The sequence below is a fragment of the Taudactylus pleione genome, unplaced genomic scaffold (genome assembly GCF_031769625.1).
Source record: "Taudactylus pleione unplaced genomic scaffold, aTauple2 ptg001137l, whole genome shotgun sequence".
NCBI classification, from domain to species: Eukaryota; Metazoa; Chordata; class Amphibia; order Anura; family Myobatrachidae; genus Taudactylus; species Taudactylus pleione.
In genome coordinates, this window is record NW_028285538.1 from 3,901,355 (window position 1) to 3,927,181 (window position 25,827).

The 25,827-nt window shown below is 43.7% G+C and overlaps 1 protein-coding gene across 2 annotated transcripts in view; it reads left to right on the forward strand.

The window, feature by feature from the left end:
* Positions 1-25,827, forward strand: part of LOC148453526 (protein mono-ADP-ribosyltransferase PARP15-like) — a 169,003-nt gene that overhangs the window by 26,069 nt on the left and 117,107 nt on the right. For both annotated transcript variants that reach the window (XM_088461993.1, XM_088461994.1), the window contains exon 3: positions 4,380-4,442. In XM_088461993.1, the coding sequence (XP_088318119.1) occupies positions 4,380-4,442 (63 nt within the window). The remainder of the gene's footprint in view (positions 1-4,379; positions 4,443-25,827) is intronic.

The following is a 25,827-nucleotide window of genomic DNA, read 5'->3' on the forward strand; positions in this document are numbered from 1 at the left end:
AAAAACCCATATATGAAATGTAAATATCGCCATCTAGTGGTCAGTTATAAATATTACACACTATGAAATGTAATAATAAAAAATAAGTGGCATACTGTATATTAGAATATATATTAGATGGACCTAGAATAAACTTTGAAGCCCAAGTGACTCATTGAGTCCCTTTGGTGCCAATGAATCAAGATGGAATATCCAACTTGATTCTTTTTGAAGTAGCAGCAGGGCTGCCATCAGAAATAGACGGGTCCGGGACTGACAAAATAGGCAGTCCCCCCCCTACTGCCTTATTTATACACCCCCCACACACACACACCCCAGGTTATTAAATATAGTCTCTTCTTTTTTTTACCACCTCACTCACGACCATCACCCCCAACCCACCCACACCACTTTTGTTAAGTCCAGTCTCTGCCCAGCGTAGATCTATATATAAATTAAATCCATCTCATCTGAGGGTTGGGTTTTCCCCATGCAAATGAGACAATTCACATCCAGAAGGTGACTCTTATGCTTAGCCAGTCTCTCTTTTGGCAGAATTAGGCTTTAGTTTTTTACAAATATAGGCTTTAGTTATTTAGAGCATATAGCTTTGATAACATTTCTGCTATGTTTAAGATTTAAAAAAAAAATTTTTGTAACCCAATAACTTGAAGAAAAAAGTTTTCATTGCAATATTCATGTAGCCCCTTGACAGACAGCAGCACAGCACCCCTGCGCAGCTATGCTGATGACAGGTGTGGCTGACACGCACACACAAAAAAAAAATATTTATTATTTTGGGCAGCAGCCCCTCAACAGACAGGAGCACAGCACCCCAGCACAGCTACGCCGATGACAGTGACAGCTTGGTGTAAAATTGATAATAAATTAATTTAAAAACAATTCATTGGGTGCAGCCCCTGGCTGTTAAATTGATCATAAATTAATTTAAAAACAATTCATTGGGTGCAGTCCCTGGCTGTTAAATTGATCATAAATTAATTTAAAAATAAATCATTGGTTCCTAAGCCAACCATGACATTAATTTAAAATGTCAGGCAGCAATGCCCCAACCAGCACATAATGGAAAGGAAAAAGGTGCAAGATGGAATAGTCCTTGGGCCCTCCCTCCCACCCTTGTGTTGTATACAAAAGAGGACAGTTTAACAAACCAATCATTTCAGTGACAAGGACTGGCAATTGTGGCTGAAATGATTGGTTTGTTTGGACCCCCCATAAAACAAGCTGATCCCATACACAAACTGGCTTTACATTGCATCCTTGTCCTGCCCATCAATGTGTACATCCTCTCCTTCACACAATATTAATTCGTCCCCGCTGGAATCCACCATAGGCGCCTCTGTAATTTTTTTATGTCATTTGTTGGTAGAGGTCTTCCTCGTGGAATTTGTAATTCATTTTAATGAACATCATCTTTTCCACATTTTGAGGAAGTAACCTCCTATGCCGATCACTGACAAGGTTGCCAGCTGCACTGAAAATTCTTTCGGAGTACACACTGGAGGGTGGGCAACTTAAGTAATGCAAAGGCAGTTTGTGTATGGGACTCCAAATTGCCTCTTTTTCCTGCCAGTACTGAAAGGGACTGTCTGACATGTCTAATAGGATGTTATCTCTGAAATAGTCCTCCACCATTCTGTGAATGGAAACCGTATCACACATAGTCACGGTAGAAGACATGTCACTAGTAGGCAGTTCTCTCAGGCCCAACCAGATGTAATTTTTTGTTGAACGATCTGCATGACCAGCAGGCATTCTGTAAGGAAAATTTCATTTTTTCCTGGCAGCTGATGAAACTGAAGGAGGAGATGATTACGTTTCACATGCAGCTGCAGATGACAATTTTTTGACCAACAGCTCTTTGCATAGTATTAGATTTTGGTCTGTTGGAAAAAAACTCACAAGGTAGGACTTAAACCTAGGATCCTGAATGGTGGCCAAAATATATTTTTCAGATTTCAATAGATTGACAACTCTTGGATCCTGGTGAAGTGAATCAAGGGCTTGATCCACCAGTCTGATATACTTTGTGCAATCGCTCCATTTCAGCTCCTCCTTCAGTTTCTCCAGCTGTTTTTGCAAAAGTCTGATGAGGGGAATGACCTGACTCAAGCTGGCAGTGTCTGAACTAACTTACACCCCCCACACACACACACCCCAGGTTATTAAATATAGTCTCTTCTTTTTTTTACCACCTCACTCACGACCATCACCCCCAGCCCACCCACACCACTTTTGTTAAGTCCAGTCTCTGCCCAGTTTAGATCTATATATAAATTAAATAATTTAACTTGAGGTGCATGTTTACTGAGTGGGAGACATGATTACTTAAGTTACTACTTGCCTCTCTAGCTATTTCTCACAGGGCAGGCAGCCAGGGACCAAACACAGTGAGATGATCTCACAGAGTGTGTCACACTCACTTGTGACTTGCAGCACAACAGGCTGGCAGTGGCTGAATAGACAGTCTTCGAGGAGCAACAATGAGTGAAAGGATGCCTTGGGTGTCTCACTCACGTCGCAGCGCGGCAGCTGCATCACAGTTACTCTCAGTCATTGTCTCGTGGGATGATGACATCATCTCGCGAGACTTCGACTGGTGGAGAAGTTCCTCGGCGACCGCTGTAAGAAACAGCTGAGCCACCGAATATAGCCGCCCGCCTGCCTAAGTAACCTAAGTAGCCGCTATAGCCGTCGCCCGCCTAAGTAACCTAAATAGCCGCTGTGCACAGGATCAGCAGCAATTTAATTGTAAATGTAGTGGGGGAAGTTTGCCAATGTGTGGGGGCCCTCTTTGTGTGTGGGCCCCCGGGATGACCGGCCCTTTCGCCCCGCCTATAATCAGGCCCTGCCCCTTGCCCTGCGATGCCCTGTGCCGTGGCATATGTAACACCACCCTGGTTATGGCCCTGCCATCTGGCTAGCATATCTCTGAATCAGGCCCTCAGACCCTGATTCAGAGCCAGACGCTCTGACAGACCGCTCGCTTTGAATCAGGCCGTCTTTTTTTATTTTTTATGGAGCGACCTCCTGGCCGCTCGCATTGCTGTGGGTTTCCACCCACAGCTAATGCAAGCGGCCAGGATGATGGACATAATGGTCAAGACCATCGCGACCATCGGGCTTGTGATGAGACCCTTGTGGTAGGGTCTCATGGCCGCAAGCCCCAGAGAGCTTTCGGCTCAAACAGAGCCGAAAGCTCTCCCACTGACATCACTTGTGATGTCAGTGGGGCCGCCCCCAAATGGTAGGCGTTCCCATGGGAATGCCTCCGTCTGGGCAGCCACCCCCCCGACCCACCCACCAAAGGGGACGTGCTGTCACTCAACATCGACAGCACGCCCCCTTTGGTGCGAGACCCGGAGCGACGGATTGCCCTTCTCTATCCGGGTCTCGTGCATGCGCACGACGGAGCCGGCTCCATCGTGCGCATGCACTCTGGGCCACCATCAACCCGGTTGCGAGCGCTCAGCACTTGTGACCGGGTCTGAATCAGGCCCTCTGTGCGCACACACAGTGTAACACATGCACAATACCAGTTTTTAGGAATTTTTGCACATGCTCACCAGCAAAAAACTCCATGAAAATCAGGGTGTGACTCAGAATCAGGCCCTAGTATGGTATAAAGGTGTCTTGCCTATAACTACACAGTCAACCTGTGATAGTGTCTAAATTAACTTATTTAGTGAAAGGAAATCAGTCCGATTGTCAATGACACCGATATTAGCTGTTTATCCTTACATGAATTGAACAGGCACAAAAAAGTCCCTCTCAGGGATTCCATCATTGATTACCTCTTCTATTGCTGATGAATTGTACAGTTCAGAGATGAAAGGTAATGCGATCGCAGCTGCGATTCTGTACGCAACACAATTGCGAAAATATGCTAATGGCTGCAAAGATTACCCAAGCATAGGGACGCCCACTGCTGCCTTTTCATCTGCATACGACGTCACTTACCTGCATAAATATTGGTATCATTGAAGCACATTGAGCGACCATCTTGCCCTTGCAGCAGGTCTGACGGAACAGCTCTCTAGACGCGCAGAGGGCTCTCATGCTGCGTAGGAGAACGCAAGTGCTAATTCATGCACGCCAATGTAACGGCATTTAAATGGTCAGACGTGCATGCATTTTTCTGACCACCCCCGTTACAAACCCCAAATGTTGACAATCTGTCACTCGCATTGCGATATATTCCTCTGTGGGTCTGTAATCGCCATGCGATCATTGCACCTTATATGCATGCATAATGGCACAATGGCAAACAATCGCTCGATCTACGTACATAATCGTCATTGCTTCCATCTCTGAATCAGACCCAGTGCTTTACTATAGATGTGAATGGGTGTATAACTTTATTTTTTTTACATTTTTAGGTGTATCCAAAGTCATTCTTGCCGCAGCGGGAGATACTGTGAAGGAAGAATGCGCACATTTAGGTATGAATAAATGACCATCTAATCAATTATTCTAAGCCTACAGTATAACCTAGAAATGGCCATCAACCATCAATGTTTGTGAACGATGATCAATAGATTTTATATTGATACCAGAGATCCGATAGTTCTAGACTAGGAGACACTTGTATGCTGAAAATCACAGTGCTGACTAAGGGGCCTATTATCATGACATAATTACAGTATCATTAGTGACAATTATGTTTTAAGCTCGCTGTAAGTTTAAAAGATGTTTGGAGGCATTCATCATGCCTCCCTCACTCAACATCACTCAAAAGCTGCTCTTTTCGCGGATTCAGCTTTTCGAAAAAGTGATACTTTTCCCCTGCAGCTGAGGTATCCACAAGGATTTCCACGCTGCTGCGTGTCTCTCCCCCTACCCCCTCACTCTCTATTCCCTGGTGGCTAACACCCCCTGCCCCCCGCGGGTGTCCAATGCGGCCCACACACCCCCCCCGCAGGTGTTCGAAACCCCACCCCCGCTGGTGTCCAATGCAGCCCTTAAAGGCCCCTCCCATGGGTGTCCAATGCAGCCCCCCCTCAGGTGTCCATTGCAACCCCACCTGGCAGGAGGCCGATCACCACCAAAGCCCCCCTCCTCCGTGGGTGTCCTATCACAACCACCTCCCCTCCCCCGCGGGTGTCTGATAACCACCATTCGGCAATTCCCCCCCTCCCGCCGCATCTTCTCCCCACCTGGGCTCACCTGTCTTCTCTCGGTGAATCCGAGCAGCCTAGCTATTCTGTCTGTGCTGATATGCTTATGCAGCAGGAGGCATCACGCCTCCTGCTGCATTATGTATCCGAGCTGCGTTCGCCAACACAACACTGGATACTCTGCGGACCATTGGCCGGCCGGCACAGCTGCGAGGAAGAGGTCAGAAAATCTCCGTCAGCACTGCTGAATTAGACCCTATGATGGAGTGGTTCAGTAACTCCGGTATCAGAATCAAAGAATGGCAATGTACTATCCAGGTACAATGAAAATACGGTTAATTGTTGGTGTTGCCAAAACTCTACATAGACACAGTCTCTGTAGACTAAAGTAAATGGCGGTGCTGGTCCTTTAATTGCACATCCAATATGTTGTTGACTGTAGTGTACTTTACACACAATGTGGGCTGTTTCAGGGGTTGTCACTTGCATGCACAATTTAACAATAAGTGGTATAAAGGGATTAGGCTAATTCTAGGCACTGAGAGCTGAACACTCTCTGCACTTTGCTTGTTAACCAAAATGTATATGCAGTAAATGTCTCACAGTCTCCAAGTGCATGGTCTACATGTGTGCACATGTGTGAAGTAGCTGCACATTATACTGTATCAAGGTTAAATACACAGACCTGTTCCACATCGCTACGGTATTTGCTGTTCAGCATGACTCTGCTTTGCTTGTGCCAGCTCCAGCTTTCAGCATGTCAGCCTCCATGCAGCCTGTCTCCGACGTCTCTCTGCATAGCTCACCAGCGTGTCTCCCTGCTGCTATTCTCTGTCTCTCTCACTTCAGCCAAAGCTCTCTTGCTTGCAGCACACTAACGACTCTTTCAGTGGTGGCCCGGCTCCACCCATGGCCCCACAGTAGCAGCCCTCACAAACAGTGTGTCCTATCTCCTCTGAGGCTCCCACAGCATAGGGATGGACATTGGAAGCCGATGTTTAGCAACCATTGATGTTTCCGATTTGATGGAAGTACTTTTTCCATCGAATACCGGGAATTTGATGATTGCCAGCCATCAGATGTAGCTTTCCAATGGCTGGCTGTGAAAGGGGCGCACACCCCGCTGCTCTGCAGTGAGTCAGCATCAGGAAAATAAATACTGTATACATGCACACGGCATCTATTCTCAATGTAGGGTGATCCTGGGAGCACACCCTCACAGTGACGTGGACAAGGGGTTCTGCAGGGCTCCACCCACTTTCACAGAGGATCCGCCCCCTCCTTGGCTTCACATGGTCTGAGCTTTTCTTTGCCTCAGTAGGTTATGTTTAGGGTGTTAGGCTATTTTTTCACAAATTTAGCAATCATTATATAGTCATTTAACACTTTGTGGAAAATTTACTAAATATCGTGTTCGACTTTAATTGCAATTCTCCCCCATATTTTCCAGTAACCAGCACCAGGCTGAACCAATCAGGTAGCTTACAATATACAGGGAGACACACAGCGTGGGGTCCTCCTGCATTAATGTAAAATCCACCCCAAACTGGAGAACCCACTATGTACAGCACTACCCGAGATCTGACACTAGACAGCAGTGAAGCATCGATTGGCTAATACTGTAGTTGGACACTCTAAGTCAATCACCGGATGATTTCCATGGCAGCATCCGCTGATTGGCTGAGATTGTCCAACTCTTAGCCAATCAGCACACCTACCATGAGGGGTCGGTAGGTGCCGCACCGGGTGTTAGGACCCATTGTGATGCCTCTGTACATAGTAAATTGGTGAGCAAACAGGATTGTTTCAGACAGGTTAATAACTTGTGAACAAACAAAATAAAAGATGTACTTACAGTAAGTAATATATATGTCATGTGATCGTACATAGGGCCTCATTCAGACCCGCTCGCAAGCGCTGAGCGCTCACAAGTGGGTCGATGTTGAGGCCCTGCGCACACGCAGTGGCCACACTGTGCGTTCGCAAGCCCCGGAGCGAGTGACAAATGCACTCGCTCCGGGGCTCGCTACAAAAGGGGCGGCTGTCGATGGCTCGCCCCGTTTTGTAGGCGGGGTGGGGGGGTGGCCGGACAAACGGAGGCATTCCTGAAGGTACGCCTGCCGTTTGTAGGTGGCCCTACTGACATCAGCAGAGATGTCAGTAGGGAGCTTCCTGCTTGGTCAGAGCAGGAAGCTCCCTAGAGCTTGCGGTAGACGATACCCTACCGCAAGGGTCTCGTCGCAAGCCCTGATGGTCGCGATGGTCTTGACCATCGCGACCATCAACCTGGCCGCTCGATAAAGCTGTGGGTGGGCACCCACAGCTTAGCGAGCGGCCAGGAGGCCGGCTCTTTCCAAAGATGCAGCCGTCCTCATTCAGAGTGAGCGCTCGCATTTTGCTAGCGGCTCTGAATGAGGTCCATAGTCTCAGTAATTGTAGCAGTGTTTTTGTCCACAAATGAATGTGTAAAAGAAAAGCCAAATCACAGTAATATAGTATAGTACTGAACCATTAGTTATCTCCCAGTGTTCATGCAAAAACTCCAAGGTGCTAAAAAAGTGTCCTTTGTTTTACTCTGTTGGAGATTGGCACCATCACTGTGTCCTCTCCCCTATGGCGTGGCCATGCCCCACACAAAAAAAAATATTGAAAAATATTATTATGGACGAGACAAAGCGCCGCAGCATGGGGGGGGTCTCTAAGACCCTTAGCCAGGGGAAGATCTAGGGGGAGAGCAATCAGTGTGATTGCTCATTCCTGTACAGCAGGCAGGCAGAGGGGACTGCTGCTGTTCATTGGCAGCAGCCTAGATGGCAGGCCGTAACTAGGGACATGTGAGCGCAGCGCTCTGAGGCAGCACTGCCGCTCACCCACAGCTCCTGCATCTGGCTAGTAGGGTGCCTGTAACAGGACCCTGCTGCCAGAATCTCTGCAGCAGTTCTTAGGACGCTCCAGATGGTCACAACTCTGCTCTTACAGCACCTTAGGCATTGCTGTAATCACCCCCTTCTGGCAGTGGGTGCAGGCCACGCTCCCTACATGTGACATCATATGGAGGGGGCATGGCTTGCACCTGGTGCTGGGAGCACCAGCTATGGCACTGCTCCCTGGACCCACCGCAGCTCAGCATAAAGCAACGTGCGCTGGGATGCAGAGAGATGCTGCTGCCGCTAACAAGTAAGAAGGGGGTAGCAAACACAGGACACTCTAACAAGCGTGGGCCAGGGTAATTAAAACCCACTTTCCCCTCTCTCAGCGCCTTTGTTTACGAAAAGTGTACTCAAAATGAGCACATAGAAATGATCTTGGATGGAGATCATTAATATTTTGGTCATCAGGAAAACATGTCCTCACAAATTTATATGATATGGAATTCACCCAAAAGAAAATTAAAAGTTCCATAGTGTAAATCCTTCAACATTTATTAAACATGCATGAACAGACCAGAAAAATGAATAAAATGGCCCTCTACCAGAAATTGTTATTAGCCATGCAAACCAGTCAGTACAACTTAAGATAAATCCAGAAACAGTAGAATAAGCTTCCTATCAGAGAACCAGTAGATATGATCAGGGGCGCAGAGAGGGTGGGAGTGGGTTCTACTTACCCAGGCCAGGTGGAGCGGCCCAGCGAGGGCCAGGTCAGTGACCACCCCTACAGCTCTGCCTACTACTGCTGGCCTCGCCTGTATAGCAGCATAATAGCACATTGAACAGTAAGGGGTATGTTTTCTAAAGGTCGATTTTAATCATTTTAGTAAATGTGTGATTTAGCCCCACAAGCACAACATCAGTGTTGATCAATTTTTATCGATTTTAAATCGCTCAAAATTGGCCTTTAGTAAACATTCCCCTAAGCTGCGCTGCTATACAGGCGTGGCCAGAGATAGTGGACAGAGAGGAGGTTACAGGTGGGGGCAATCACACTGATACCCCTTTAAATCTGGAGCCACACCCCAGTGCTGACTATGGCCGGATTAAAGGGAAGCGATAGGGCCCCCACACAGGCTTGGTGTGATCCTTCAATTGTCGAGAACAGGTGCCCAGCGGCACCTGTTCCTGGATGCAGCTGTTTTGCATGCACGCATGCACAGTCAGTGCACACAGAGCAGAGCGGCTCCCGATTCCCTTCATTAGCATCACATGACACATCACGGCCATGACGCAGATCACTGATGAGGGGACTTGGAAGCTGCTCTGCGCTGTGTGCACTCACTGTGCATGCAGAAGAAGTTGAACACCGGTCCGGAAGGTAAGTATCCAGGGGCAACTGGGCGGGTCACTGTATAATATACAGGGGGGTACTGTGGGGCATATTGAAGGGAAAGCACTGTAGCGCATATTAGGGGGGAACAATGGGGCGTAGGGTCTCAATTTTATTGTAGGGGGGTCCCACAACTTAGTTGCCCCAGGGTCCCCACAAGCCTTAATCTGGCCCTGTTGCTGAGATTGCTTCTTTTTTTTTTGTGCGGAGGGGGCTTGGCCAGGCTTCCCAGGTTTGGTCACGCCCCCCAGTACCAAGACCCATAAGAGCTCTTAACAGCCCTGGATATGATACCTGTAATCCTATATCAGTCACAGGCATCAGAGACAAAGTCGTTACAGCCATAAAAGTCGGGACACTTACAGTGCACCTGAGAATTAAAGGTGAAACCATAGTCACAGACAACCAGGAAGTGTTATTCATACCTGATTTGGGGACCAACCTTATCACCATATGCGTTCTAAAAGAAAACGGTTTCAAAGTCAAGTTTGCAGAGGGCAAGCATGTTGTGCAGAGCAAAAAGGGGACATATAGTTGCTGGCAACCTGATACCAGCAATCATATGTCCTAGACATGGAGGAGTGTTATGCGATGGCAACCTCTGATTCTAGTCAGTCTATGGAGCTGTGGCATATACTGAGTATGATAATGTCCAGAAACTTCTTGATGGAATGGTGACAGGAACAGTGTTAATTTTGACAAGGATTTTAAATTTAGTTTTGTCTTAGTCACTTATTTAAAATTGTATTTGGTTTAAAGTCACATTTTAGTCTCTGTTTTTTGCTTTGTTTTAGGCAAGATTTAGTCAGTGGACCTCAGTTTTCATTTTAGTCTAATGTTAGTCAATGTTTCGGTCATAATTTTTGCAAACAGTATAATGATACTGTAATGGATTTTACTTAATTTTTCTTTAAAATTCCTTTGAGAACTTGAAGTCAGCATACTGTACCTTTAACGACAGTATGTGTTTAGTAATTTAGGCTTAGTAGGCTGAGTGTGCGAATGTGCTATACAAATTAATGTCTTAATATTGTTAGAACTAGAGATGTGCGCTGACCCTCACGTTTTGGTTTTGATTTTGGTTTTGGATCCAGATTAATCTTTGTATTTTGGTTTTGCAAAACCACCCTCATATATTTTGGTTTTGGATCTGTATTTAAAAAAACAAAAACAGCTAAAATGACGTTGACCTATTAGCATGCAATCCAAAATCTGAAAGAAAGACAAATTGGCTGTGCTCATTCAACCACACTTATAATAAATATTATAAACTGATGATAAATAGTATAAAATAGTTTTAATTAAACAATTGCATATTAAATATAGATCGAAATAATAATAATAAAAACCTAAATTGTGCATGTGTATTTCATACAATATGGAAATTAAAAAACATACATATAAATACAAGACATTGAGTTAGGAATTAAATATAATGTGCAAATTAGAGTCAATGAGTATAGTCAGTTTCTCTGATTAAATAACCAGGCTAGAAGTTAGAACTGTATCCTTTTGATAGAGATACACTGTTTCTTTTGAAATAATGTGGCTAAAGCAACAGTCTTAGAGGAGAAACTAATAGACAAATAAGAATAAATGCAAAAATACAATAAGGCCAAAAGGCATTTATACTTTATCCTCCAAAACTCTCACAGATTCTCAAGTGAAATTATTAATGAAAGGGTTAAAATTTGTGCCCTCAAATAGACCCAATTTATTTGAACTCTTTACGGAATTAAACCGCTATGTAAGGTGTCTGTGTAGGAAAAGATTTTTTACTCTAAAAAAGATTAATCAAGTGAAAATATCAGAAAGCTCACAACCCATTGTTTTGGACTTGACAGATGATCCATACATTGATATTCTGAATACATTACTTTTGGAAAGCTCCAACCCAAGTATTATATCCACTCCCACCACTGTAGTTATATATGATATTAATAATATAGAAGATCCAGAGAAACAAAATAAATGAAACGCAAGTCGAGGTTATTTCCAACACACAGTAAAAGCACTCAAATCGATATATTCTACAAAACAACATTAGAGGAATTTCAAATTCTGTGTACCCAAGAGGGGAGCAAAACCCCCCAATATTCGGACAATCTGTCCAGTCCAGAAAGACTAGCCCTCAAACAATTAATATCAGATGAATCAATCATTATCAAAGCTGCTGATAAAGGCGTGGGGCTTATCATACAGGACAAAATAGATTATCTGAATGTAGCATATCGTCAATTAAAGAATCCAAATTTTTATAAAATATTGGAACAAGATCCATCCTGTCAGTTTCAGAAAGAACTGAGATCACTCCTTTCTAGGGCACTAGAAGAGGGGGTGATATCCAGAGAAACATTCTCATTTTTATTACCATCACATCCAGTTACTGCCACATATTACCACTTACCAAAAATTCATAAATCGACCACTAATCCCCAAGGATGCCCCATCATATCGGGCATAGGATCATTAACATCCAGCCTATCATTTTTCATTGACTCCCATCTTTAGCCCTTATCCCAAACTCTCAGATCACACATCAAAGACACCACTCAATTTTTAGAGATGATCCAATCTGTTCATTGGCTACCCACATACAAATTCCTTACATGTGATGTACAGGCTCTGACACGAACATTCCACACGAACTAGGTATAGAAGCCACAAATCATTTTCTCCAGTTAGATGATAGTATGGATCTCAACACTAAATCATTTATATTGGACAGTATCTCATTCATACTCACTCATAACCATGTTATTTTTAATGGTCAACATTTTCTTCAAACTTGCGGAACTGCAATGGGGACCAGGTTTGCTCCGAGCTTCGCCAACCTTTATATGGGCCTCCTCGAGGAGAGGCTTATTTGGGGGGACGGGTTCGGAGCAAGCCTGGTCCTATATGGGAGGTATATAGATGACCTCTTTTTCATATGGGATGGAGATGAGGAGTCAATAGAAGAGTTTGTAGTACGTCTCAATTCAAATTCCTTTCACCTTATATTCACCAGCACTTATAGTTCATTTTCTATCAATTTTCTGGATATCACCCTCTCCATAGTGTGTTGAGAGATCTCGACTTGCACCTTTCAAAAAGAAACTGATTCATACAATTTCATTCCATTCAACAGTAACCACTACCGAAAATGGTTGCAAAATATACCCGCAGGTCAGTTACGTCGCATACACAGGAATTGCTCTAATACAAAAGAATTTAGACAACATTCCAAACAACTAATAAATGCATTTAAAGATAAAGGTTATCCCAAATCCCTTTTGGAAGATTCATACAATAAAATTATCACCAACGATAGGAACTCATATTTTAATTCCCAAAAAAACACAGATGTCGATCACAGAGAACAAAATTACAAGCAAGCCATCAAGTTTATTGTAAGGTACAATTCGGCGGCTAAAAAAATAAAAACAATTATAAACAACAATCAAAAGATTCTTATGAGTGACCCCTTACTAAAATCTGACTTGGAAATGGGCACGAGAGTTTTTTTTAAACAAGCCAAAAATTTGTGAAATTTCCTAGCACCATCTTTTTTCAAACCTAATCAAGAAACAAGACAACATACTTGGTTGCATACAGAAATTATAGGCTGCTACAAATGCAGCTCAAATAGATGTATCACATGTGAATACATTTCACATAGAACCAAGCAATATACATCTTCGGTCACTAAAGAAACATTTCTCTATCATGACATTTATCAATTGCAATTCCACCTACATAATATATCTCCTTCAGTGTGAGTGCAGTGCACAATACATTGGTCGCACCACCCGCAGATTGAGAGATAGACTGCTTGAACACCACGACTGATTTGCACACCACGATCTGCCGGGTGCAGCCGCATTGGATTCTTACACGGTGCACGCTGTTTTGACAAAGGCGTGTTCCCAGCCCAGCGCTATCAAGTGCTGAAGCTATTTCTGCTCCATATATATATCATCTATGCTGGGATACACGCACTTGGCTTAGTGTGTGGCAACATTGGAAACGTGAGTACGGTGGCCGGTGCTATTCTTTGCTGCTGGTGAGTTCTGAGCCCAGCGCTGCTAAGAGCTCAAAACCATAACACGGTGCGCGCTGTTTTGACACAGGCGAGGATAGTAGTAGTTGGTAAAGGGCAGACACTGTATGAGAGGGTGATAGTGGGGAGACACATAGTTTTCAAAATTAGTAAGGTTGCTTTTCGCTAGGATAAGCCTATTGTCTGAATTTAGGAAATGACGCACTTGCAGAAATTTCCAGTAGTCAGAGTGAGGAAAGTCCAGTTTTTCTTGGATATCTGAGAATTGTTTAATACCAGGAGAATTCACCAGTTGGCTGAGGCCCGCCGCAATCCAATTCGGGAAGTGGGAAGGATTAATGCCTGGAGAGAATCTGGGATTAGCCAAAAATTATGTGAGAGGGCTAAAAAGTAAGGAGATAGAAGGGAGAAGCCGCAAAGTTTTCCATAGAGAAAGTGTGGGAGATATAGTTGGGTGAGGAGGGGAGATTTTAGGAAGAGAAGGTAATCATGGCACTATTTCAGGGTGCTGTTTCATGAAACAGCCTTCAATGGCAACCCATTGTTTAATATCTCTGTTTCTGGTCCATTCGAGGACAATATTTAGGTGAATGGCATGGTAATAAGATTTAACGTCTGGAAGTTGAACACCACCAATCTGTTTTGGGCATGACAATAAGTCACTTCTAAGTCTAAGTCTCTTTCAAGACCAAATAAACTGACAAATCAATAAAGCGAGAGATCGGAAACAAGACTCCGGCACAGCAATCGACAAGGCCTAAAAGACAGAGCAATTTGGGCAGCGTAATCATCTTAACCACATTAATTTTTCCCTAGCCAAGAAAGCTGCTTCAAGTGCCAGTGGTCATAATCTGAATGAATCGAGGAAAGAAGGGGGGGGAATTTGTTTTAAATAGTTGTGACAAATTTCTGGTAAATTTAATCCCTAGGTATGTACTGTAATATGGGAACGATGACAGGTGAATGGAAAGGAAGCTTGAAGTCCTGCTACTGTATAGGGGGAAGAAGAGATGTTAAAGGCCCTGGATTTCGAGAAGTTAATTTTGAAGTTGGATAAGTTTCCAAAGTTTTCAAATTCTAACATTAAGTGTGGTAATGATGTAACTGGTTGAGAGATGGTAGCTAGGAGATTATCAGTGAATAATGCGATTTTGTGTTCTACCCCTCCAATTTATATACCAGAGATATGAGTATTGGCTCTAATGGACCTCGCTAAGGCTTCTATGCAAAGCACAAAAATTAGTGGGGACAACGGGCATCTCTGTCAGGTACCATTGCTTATAGAGCAGGTATCCAATAAAGTGCCATTGACCCTAATTCTCACTGATGGAGACTCATAGGATCCATTGTAGGGCAAGAGGACCCAATCCCAATATTGATACCTCATTTAAACCTCTATGCAATCCTGCCTATACCTTCTAAAATTGTCGCAATTTTAGCGTAATGAGTCGCACAGTAAATAAATGCCTTCAGACTTTGAATGTGGTTCCAAAGCACAAAAAGTTATTATTCAATATAAAAACAGATGGTTACACGCTGTGATCTAAAGACAATTAGCGCAAATAAATCATACAGACCCAAGGTACAGTTGTTATATATGCACGTGCTCTGGGCCCAGATACCGGCATCAGCATTAGAAACCTCCGTCAACCGTACAGCAAGAAGACTCTCGATTGGGGTCAGAGAGCGCACATATATACTTTTTCAGGGATAGACAATTCAATAGGCAAGTTTGGCATGATTCCATTGGTTCTTCTTAAAGGTGTTTCTGTTACAGGATAGATAATTGGACAATTTCAAACGGACACAAACAGCCTCCAACCGACCTGTGTGTCCTCTTGCTAATCTAAGTTGCTAACATTACAGAGTAAATTTTAATGTTTTAACTCTCTATAGTCCATAGTTTGCAGACACATGTTCCAAGCTTCTCACCGATGATACCGGAAATCTGTGGAGACACAGTGGATTTTTACAACACCAAACACGGTCTGCTTACCATGTACTAAACCTTAGATATCAAATAACCTTTATTACACAACATTAATAATCACTGAATAAACCTTGAATATTACATTTTAATACTAGGGAACCTTTTATGTAAGTGTGCAGTGTGTAAGTATTGGGGAATTGGGAAAAGATGCTAGTTAGCGTGCGACTATATGTTTTGTGGAGTACATTGTGGTGCGTGTTTTAAAGAGATAATTATGTTATATGTTTTTGTGCCTGTCTGTATTTACATGGTGAGGACTTTTAACTTCTTTCTATTGCATGGGAATCGCACGATGCTAAATAATAGCATCGCCGTATGTACTTATAATGGCGAGTTTCACTAAAATGGCGCTGTGCGGCCAGTCGCAAAATGGCGTCTCATTGCCATTTGCAAAATGGCGTCACGCAGATCTAATTTTAAACCGATCCTGTCTCAGCCAATTATACGGCTTCGACAGTCCACCCTTTGATAGCAAACAACATGCTATCATACTCTGATTTTTTTTTTTCATTAATTTTAGGCTTACATTATGACATATTATTTAATGTTATATTATGGGATGGCACAAGGTTCTTAATCCATCAATAATGTGTCTCTAGGAGGGGACATAAAACTACACCTATACGCACACCGCAGATCTTGGGAGATCATGGTAAAGGTGTGGGGATGCACCAATCCTATAAAGGAAGTCTTGAGGGGGAATAGGGACTTACATTATTTAAGATGTTTTAAAATAAAATTTTAACAACACATTTTATGCATGTCTAAATATTATACATTATACGATGGTACCTTCTAGTTCAGGATTGTAATGCAGTTCTACATTTACCTCAATATACATATTGTTACTACTGACCACCATCATAATTTCATTCTTCCGGTTTACCTTATCTTTACATTTTCCACATTTCAACACAGTAGGAACACACCTGACACATATGCCAATTACTATGATGACAACCAGTATGAGGATCAGGAGTTTACCTATGTTCGCAATCATTTCCTGGACCCACTCTCCTAGACTTGAGAACCATTTCACTGGGTTCAACCATGAAACCCATGCCTCTACCTTCTCCTCTACTTCAGCCACTGAAGCATTATGGTTCTTCTGAAATTCCCATTTTAACTGCAGAATTTCATCCATCTTCCGGTCTATCACCTCCTTGAGGTCGCTGGTATCATTTGTGACGTAAGTGCAACACTTTACTCCAACTTGGGTGGTCAAAGTTACACAATACCCTCCAGTGTCAGCTGTTAAATAATTTAACACTAGTCTGTGTTGCACCAATTCTTTCTTGTACGCTTGCAACTCCCTACCTGTATACCTGAATGTGTCATCATACATCTCGGTGATATTATCTATCAATTTAGCAAGGTCTTGGATATATCTGAAATTTAGTGTACCCCGAGCGATCCTGGTGGGAATCCAGTGCTACCAAAACTTGAAAGCCAGTTGTCTCACTAATTAACTGTGTGGCTTTATGCACATCACCAGGTATCATATTTCTTTTGGTCTGTGTTTGTACTGTGTGTGAAGATATGGTGATGGTGTGTTTTTATGAATACCAAGCATTTCATCATGTGTGAGGGTCATAATCTCTGGGACTACTCTTCCCAGGTAACACAAACTTTTGGAACTCAGAGAGAGCCACTTATACGCTTTCCTTCCACATATAAAATATACATCATCGGGGAGAACATTAGGAATAGTATGCATCATGATCATTAAGATACATTTCCCTCACAAATAATCCTATCTCAGGTTCTCCCATCTGGCAAATACATGTTTATGGTTGTATTACCTTAGCACAGTACCCTTCTGGTATTCTACCAACCATTTCTTTGGTGGAACTCAGTGTATATTTTTACCGGAAGTGTCTTCCACCTGTCCTAATTTTGCGTAACAGTTCATAATTCATAGGCCCACGATCAGCTCTTTGTGAGAAGGTCATCATCTGATTATCTACAGTCACCTCCCAACTTCCTGGGTCATTGGAGTTGGTGATGTTTAAACATAAAAGGGTTTTATCTGCTTGGTACTAGTGGAGCTTAAAATGGGGTGGTTTGGTATTAAGAAATTTTCCATCCAGTGTCTTCCCTTTTTGCAGTTCTAGAATTTCAGAGATATTTAATGGGAAGGGCACTAATCCTACTTTATGTTGTCCTTGGGGCACGTGAGAGCACACCCAACTGTCGGTTTGGTTAAAAATTTTGCCCATCATGGTGTGATAATCCTCTAAAGGATACCCACCCCAATACTGATTATACTTGGGTTGACACCGTTGGATGCATCTCTCATCAATTACGGACCCACAGAACTCATACATACAATAATCCTCAGATGACAGACCTTCACACTGCCCCCGAGTATCCAAAGTAGCAGATCTTTTAACAATTACAGTACTAAGATTGGTAAAACACTCCCCTGATTGGCATAGCACTCCTCCTTTTGACTCCACTCCATCAATACTGCCATCAGCTCCCATCTCCTCTACCGTTCCCCCATCACAGAAACCAGAAATCCCCGAACAAATCAGGATGATGGAAACTCTGGAAGAGAATATAAAAATGAACACAGCAGACCAGTCCATTGCCATAGCAAGGCTCTGCAAATTTCTTTAGCTTAGATATCTCACTGCAACCTTTTAACCCTCCCGGAACAAGCTCGCGATTGACAGGTCCACGTTATCAGCCTCGTCTCCGCCTTGTTTATCCACCGGTTGGTTGACCTCCTTGCAGTGAGTGGAATGGACCCAAGTATCTCTCTCTGCCACCTTCAAAGATGTGGTACTCATCAGCAACACCTGATACGGACCTTCCCAACGATCAGTCAAACAACCTGAATGCAACAAATTTCTGATCATAACATATTCTCCAGGTTCAACATCATGACAGTTTGTTTCAGGCATATCATGGGACAACAATTTCAGTTTCTGCTGTTGCTGTTTTAACTGTTTACTCATTGATATAGGATACCTTACAGTTACCTCGTTGATACCTTTCAAGTCTTCCTGTGGACTTATAATCAAGTGAGGTTGTCTACCAAACAGTATTTCAAAGGGGGACAGATTTAGAGGGGGTCTAGGAGTGGTCTTTATGCTACATAGGACCAACGGTAATGCTTCTGGCCATCCTAGTCCAGTCTCTGTCATGATTTTACTTAGTTTGTTTTTAAAAGTTCCGTTCATCCTCTCTACCTTGGCACTGGCTTGCGGTCAGTAGGGGGCCGACTATTAATACCCATCAGCTTACACATATTTTGAAAAACATCACCTGTGAAATGAGCACCCCTATCACTCTCGATAATTTTAGGGATACCGTATCTGCACACAAACTCCTGAAAAATTTTCTTGGCAGTGAATGCAGCAGTATTAGTGGCAGCTGGGTATGCCTCAACCCAATTGGAAAACACATCAGTGCATCAAATACATACTTGAGATTCCTGCAGGGTGGTAATTGGATGAAATCAATTTGTATTACCTGGAAAGGTCCGTCAGTTGGAGGAATGTGGGATGGTTCGGTAGGGATCGTTTTCCCAATGTTTTTCCTCAAGCAGTTCAGACAGGACATTGCTCTCTTTTCCACTTGAGAAGAGAAACCTGGTGCACACCAGTATGCTCTCACCACTTTGCACATACCTTGCTTTCCCAAATGAGTCAGACCGTGCGCTGCCTCAGCCAGGCTGTGGTAATATGCCTTGGGAGCTACTGGCTTACCTTGTCTGTCCCTCCAGAGTCCAGAGGACTCTTGCCCACATCCCTTGGACCTCCAGACTGACCTTTCCTGGATAGAACACAAATTTTGCATCTCAATTAATTTCAGCATATCAATTGTTTGAAAAGTCATAATTTGTTCCATTGGTACATTCATTTTTAACCCTGCTGCCCATTTTGCAGCTTTGTCTGTCCTGTTGTTGCCCAGTGACACCGGATCATCCTCACATATATGGACTTTACACTTAATTACTGCCACTGCCTTCGGCAATTGGATTGCTGTTAATAGTCCTTTTATATGTTTGGAATGTGCTATTGGTGTGCCTGCTGCTGTCATAAATCTTCTCAGATGCCATAAGGCACCGAAATCGTGTACTACCCCGAAAGCGTACCTAGAGTCAGTGTAGATATTAGCAGTTTTACCTTCTGCTAATTCACACGTTCTCTTTAGTGCCACCAGTTCCGCCACTTGGGCCGAGTGTGGTGGTCCTAAAGGTTCGGCTTCTATGATGTCTTCATCATTTACAACAGCATAACCTGTACATAACTCTCCAGTGTCAGTTTGTCTATGACAACTCCCATCCATGTAAAATGTCACATCTACATTCTCTAAAGGTGTATCCCGTATGTCAGGTCTTGCAGTAAAGGTTTGATTCATATATTCCATACAATCATGTGCATCAATATACCTGCAGAACTCACCTGCTTCCAGCAGCTCACCTCTCTCCACCCCTTGTGCATCATGTTGCACATATGGTAAATACGTTGCTGGGTTTAACGTACTGCACCTTTTGATGGTGATATTTGCAGGTGCTATTAAGGCTAGTTCCCATTTTGTGAACCTAGCTGAGGAGACATGTCTGGTTTGGGCAGAGTTTAGCAAAGCAGATACAGCATGGGGGGTATAGACAATCATATCATGGCCTAGTACCACATCCTCACTCTTACTGACCAATAGAGCAGTTGCTGCTACACTTCTTAAGCACGTTGGGAGTGATCTTGCCACAGTGTCCAATTGTGCACTGTAGTATGCTACGGGCCTACTGGTATCACCATGTTTTTGTGTGAGGACTCCTGCTGCACAACCATCGGCTTCCGTACAATACAAATCAAAAGGTTTTTCATAATTAGGTATTCCCAATGCAGGTGCTCTTGTCAGTTTATCCTTAAGATTAAGGAAAGCCTGCTCTGATTCCTCTGTGTGTATGACACGATCAGGCTTTGAGGAAGAGACTATGGGCCTCATTCAGAGGCGGTCGGAGGATGCAAGCGGGTGCTCAGAAACTGGGCAGCCACTTGCATCCTGACCGCCCGCCTCTGTTGCGGTCGTTAGGCTGTGGGTTAACACCCACAGCTCTAACGACTGCTCGGGTGATGGTCGCGATGGTCATTGACCATCGCGACCATCGGGGCTTACGACGAGACCCTAGGGTAGGGTCTCACTTGTCGTAAGCCCCGGAGAGCTTCTGGCTCTGTCAGAGCCGGAAGCTCTCCACTGACATCACTAGAGATGTCAGTGGGGCCTCCCCCAAACGGCAGGCGTTCCCATGGGAACACCTCCGTTTGGGCTGCCACCCCCCCGGCCTGCCTTCCAAACGGGGCGAGCTGTCAATTAACATCGACAGCTCGCCCCCTTTGGAAAGAGACCCGCTACGACTGGCACTGTCGGTCATAGCGGGTCTCACGCATGCGCACGAGGGAGCCGGCTCCCTCGTGCGCATGTGCACTGGCAAAACATTGAGGCGGCCGTGCGGTCATAGACCATACGGCCGCCTCTGAATAAGGTCCTAAGTCCTGTAATGGCAAGGCCAGAATAGAAAAACCTGGGATCCACATTCTGCAGTATCCACACATTCCCAAGAAGGTACAAATTTGCTGTTGATTCTGCGGCAGTGTCATGTTCTGTATGGCCTGGATTCTGTCGTCTGTGAGATGTCGTAACCCCTGAGTTAGGCAGTGCTCCACATATTTAACCCTGGACTGGCATTGCTGTAGTTTGTCCTTAGCAACCTTGTGTCCTGTTTGCGAGAGATGAAGCAACAAAATTTTAGTATCATTTAAACATGACATAAACGAATCAGAACATAACAATAAATCGTCCACATATTGTATTAGAACAGATCCATTGGCAGTTTGAAAAGATTGTTAACAGTCGTGTAAGGCCTGGGAAAAGATACTGGGGCTGTCTATGAAACCCTGGGGCAATCGTGTCCATGTGTATTGTACACCCCTGTATATAAAGGCAAATAGGTACTGACAGTCAGGATGAAGAGGCACAGAGAAGAAAGCAGAACAGAGGTCAATGACAGTGAAATGGGCTTCATTGGGTGGGATCTGCATAAGAATGACAGCTGGATTTGGCACTATGGGAAATTGGCTCTCTACCACATTATTAACCCCTCTAAGGTCTTGTACCAGCCTATAACCCCTCCCACCACTCTTCTTTACAGGAAAGATGGGACTGTTGGCTACACTAGCTGTACGAACTAAAATTCTCTGCTGTAACAATTGCTCAATTATGGGATAAACCCCTAATTCTACCTCCTGTTTTAAAGGGTACTGGGGAATTTTTGGAGCTTGCCTACCGCTTTTTAGATTTACCATTATGGGGCTTACGTTTGTCATTAATCCAGTGTCCTGTCCATCCTTGGTCCAAAGTGAATCTGGAATTTGGGATAACATTTGATCTACCTGAGACGGATTTTTACCAGTAGAGTGATACATTATCCTTTGGGGAGTGTCCAACATATCCCTCACCTCGTGTGCAACTCTCTCTGGGATATCTAGAAATATACCATCAGGGGTACAATATATGACACATCCCATCTTACATAACAAATCCCTTCCCAGTAGGTTAGTAGGAGCCGCTGCTGCCAGGAGAAAAGAATGCCTGGTATGCAATGGCCTGATAGTGACCTCTGTGGATTTTGTTAAAGGATAATGTTGCACTTTACCCGTTACCTGTAAGTTAACGGGCAATTTTATCACTGACCTGGTCGCCCCTGTGTCTACAAGAAAGGGATATTTAGTATCAGCTACATCAACCATCATTACCGGTTCTTCCCTAGTACTTCCTGTTAACCTGACTATCTGTAGACTACAGGTATGACCTGACCCCTAGCGTTGATTCGCACTCTCCAATACAGCATTTACAGCCACAATTGGAGCTGGTGACTGTTGTGGGCTTCCTGTACTCTGTGTTTATCCCGTATGGGGATATCCAGGTACTCCTTGGCTAGGGGGCCCTACCCTCTTCAGTTTACAGTTCCTACTTACATGTCCCAGTTGGTTGCAGTTAAAGCACTTTCGTGAGTGGGGTGGATGAAAGGATTGCTGTGTGGTGGTTGTGGATAGTATGGGTGTTGTGGTGTAAGTGGGGTAGGGCTGTGTTTGCGGTGGTGTAGGATTGGTGAGGACATGTAGCTGTGCAGGTGCAGGTGCAGGTGTGTCTGCTGGCTGTGATGTTACATTCATTCATTCCTTCTAGAGCTTGAATACTAACAGTCATTAGTTGCTTGCTCTGGGTCTCTATCTTTTTAAAGATGTTCTTATCATGTTCAATAGCGGATTCTATGAGGGTGTCTACAGTGACTCCCCTTCAGCCAAGTTGTGAGCTCTGAACACGGGTCTTTAGGTTCTCTTTTAGACCATCCATAAGTACAGTGACAATCATTCCCCAGTGATGAGTGCTATCTTTAATATCCTCTAACCCAGTGTACTGGGTGATAGCCTGCAGAGCTTGGTTACAATAATCCTCTGCAGATTCACTCTCTTTATGTTTTATGGTGAAAATTTTGCTCCAGTTAACTACTACTTTAAAATATACACTCAACTGAATTATAATACGGGAAATGTTACCTTGGTTAACTTTGTCCGTTTAGGGAACATCTAAATCCAATACACAATCCGTGATAAATTTTGTCACGTCGGTATTGCGTGGAAGACAAGCCCTTAACACCACTTGCCAACCTTTATTGGTTGACTCGTGAGAACTACCCAAATTTTTCAAAAATCTTTGACATTTGGCACCGCAGTTTAGCGCTGCGTGTGTACCCTCCGGTAACGTGCTCGCGATGCTAGTTTGCACACCTTTACGCTATGACTTTTACGCTATAGTGCGACTTGGTCGTATACACAATAATGCGACTTCCCCTTCTTAACACACAAAAAACGATGAACTTTTTCCTCCCTCGTCCCTGGAGTCTCAATCAGCGCTCCTAAAGCCACAATAACAGGTAGTGGACTCTCAGCAACAACAGTGGTAGCAGATTTCGAAGGCACAATGCGTTCTCCTGCTAGCGTAATGAGTCGCACAGTAAATAAATGCCTTCAGACTTTGAATGTGGTTCCAAAGCACAAAAAGTTATTATTCAATATAAAAACAGATGGTTACACGCTGTGATCTAAAGATAATTAGTACAAATTAATCATACAGACCCAAGGTACAGTTGTTATATACGCAAGCGCTCTGGGCCCAGATAACCTCCGTCAACAGCACAGCAAGAAGACTCTCGATTGGGGTCAGAGAGCGCACATATATACTCTTTCAGGGATAGACAATTCAATAGGCAAGTTTGGCATGATTCCATTGGTTCTTCTTAAAGGTGCTTTTGTTACAGGATAGTTCATAGGTCAATTCAAATAGACACAAACAGCCTCCAAAAGCCCTGTGTGTCCTCTTTCCCACTGCATGCTAATCTAAACTGCTAACATTACAGAGTACATTTTAATGTTTTAACTCTCTATAGTCCGTAGTTTGCAGACGCATGTTCCGATCTTCTCACCGATGATACCGGAAATCTGTGGAGACACAGTCAGTGGATCAGTACAACACCAAACACGGTCTGCTTACCATGTACTAAACCTTAGATATCAAATAACCTTTATTACACAACATTAATAATCACTGAATAAACCTTGAATATTACACTTTAATACTAGGGAACCTTTTATGTAAGTGTGCAGTGTGTAAGTATTGGGGAATTGGGAAAAGACGCTAGTTAGCGTTGTGCGACTATATGTTTTGTGGAGTATATTGTGGTGCATGTTTTAAAGAGATAATTATTTTATATGTTTTAGCAACTGTCTGTATTTATGTAGTGAGGACTTTTAACTTCTTTCTACTGCGTGGGTATCGCACGATGCTAAATAATAGCATCGCCGTATGTACTTATAATAGTGAGTTTCACTAAAATGTCGTCATATTGCCATTCGCAAAATGGTGTCACGCAGATCTAATTTTAAACCGATCCTGTCTCAGCCAATTATCCGGCTTCGAAACATGTTACCAAGAACAGACCTCATAAATGTCCAACTAATCCTATCAAATGCTTTTTCAGCATCAGTTGATAGGAGAATGGTGGGTACATTTATCTGTTTTGCCAGTTGAATCAGATTAAAGATTTTAGCTGTATTATCACGAGCTTCTCTGCCCCTGACAAAGCCCACCTGATCATTGTGAACTAGTTGTGGGAGAAGAGGATGTATCCTGTTGACTATGAGTTTAGCATATAATTTAAGGTCAACATTAAGGAGTGAAATGGGTCTGCAGCTTAGACACAGGGCGGGATCTTTGCCTGATTTAAGGATGGCCGATATATGTGCTTCCAAACATTGGTTAGAGAACTGTGAATCTGAGGAGACTGCGTTAGAAGCGTTTGGAAGCATAGGAGCCAATTTATCTATGAAAGTTTTATAATAGGCAATTGTTAGGCCTTTTGGGCCAGGGCTCTTACCTGAGGGGGAGGAGGATATGGCTGACTCAACCATCTGTAACATGAAGGGAAATTCAAGGGAATCTCTGAGAAAGAGATAGTCTAATACATCTTGGGAGGAAGGATGGAGTGATGTTCCAGAAGAGGAACCCGCCAGGTTTTAAAGAGTTGAATAGTATTGTCTAAGCTAGAAGCAATTTTAGAGGTCAATTAATGGGATGTGCCTGAACTATCTTGAATAGTGGATAGAAATCCAGATGCTCGCTCTCAAGGCTCGGGCTAGTAGCTTCCCTGGTTTGTTCTTCCATTGGTAGAACCGGCTTTTGCATTTCCGCAAAGATGACTTTATTTTACCGGAAAGTAGCTTATCAAGTGCTGCTTGAGCCTCTGAGAGCTCCAGGTAAATATTGGCGGATTAGGATGATTTGTGTGAGGTCTCAATTAGTAGAAAGGCTAAAGAAATCTTGATTTACTGCGCTTAGTGGTATATAGTAATCCCATTCAATGATAAAAGTAAATTGGTGATTGCTTTCTATTTAGACACAGGAGGCTTGTATATAATACACAAAAATAAGTTTAATCACACAAGCATCTAGATAATAAAAATAAATAAAATGCAGTTAAAACCACAATCAATATAGCAGCATACTTGTGAAAACCAATGTAAATCCTATTGTAACAAGATTACCATGTAAAATAGGGATTGAGTTACATTACATGCATTACATACATACATTACATACGTAAACCCGACAGCCAACTTCCCGATTCCTTTATCCCAGCGAGGGTTAAATGACAGGCATCTAAATCTAGACGCCTGTCATTTTTCCGACGCCGGGAGACCGTCGCCGAGCATCCCGATTGAAGGGATGCGGGGCGCCGCGAGAGGACAGCCGCGCGGGGGGGGGGGAGGGTTAGGTTTAGGGCTCCCAGGGGGGACTTAGGGTTAGGCACCCCCCTGGGAGGGTTAGGGTTAGGCTAGGGTGAG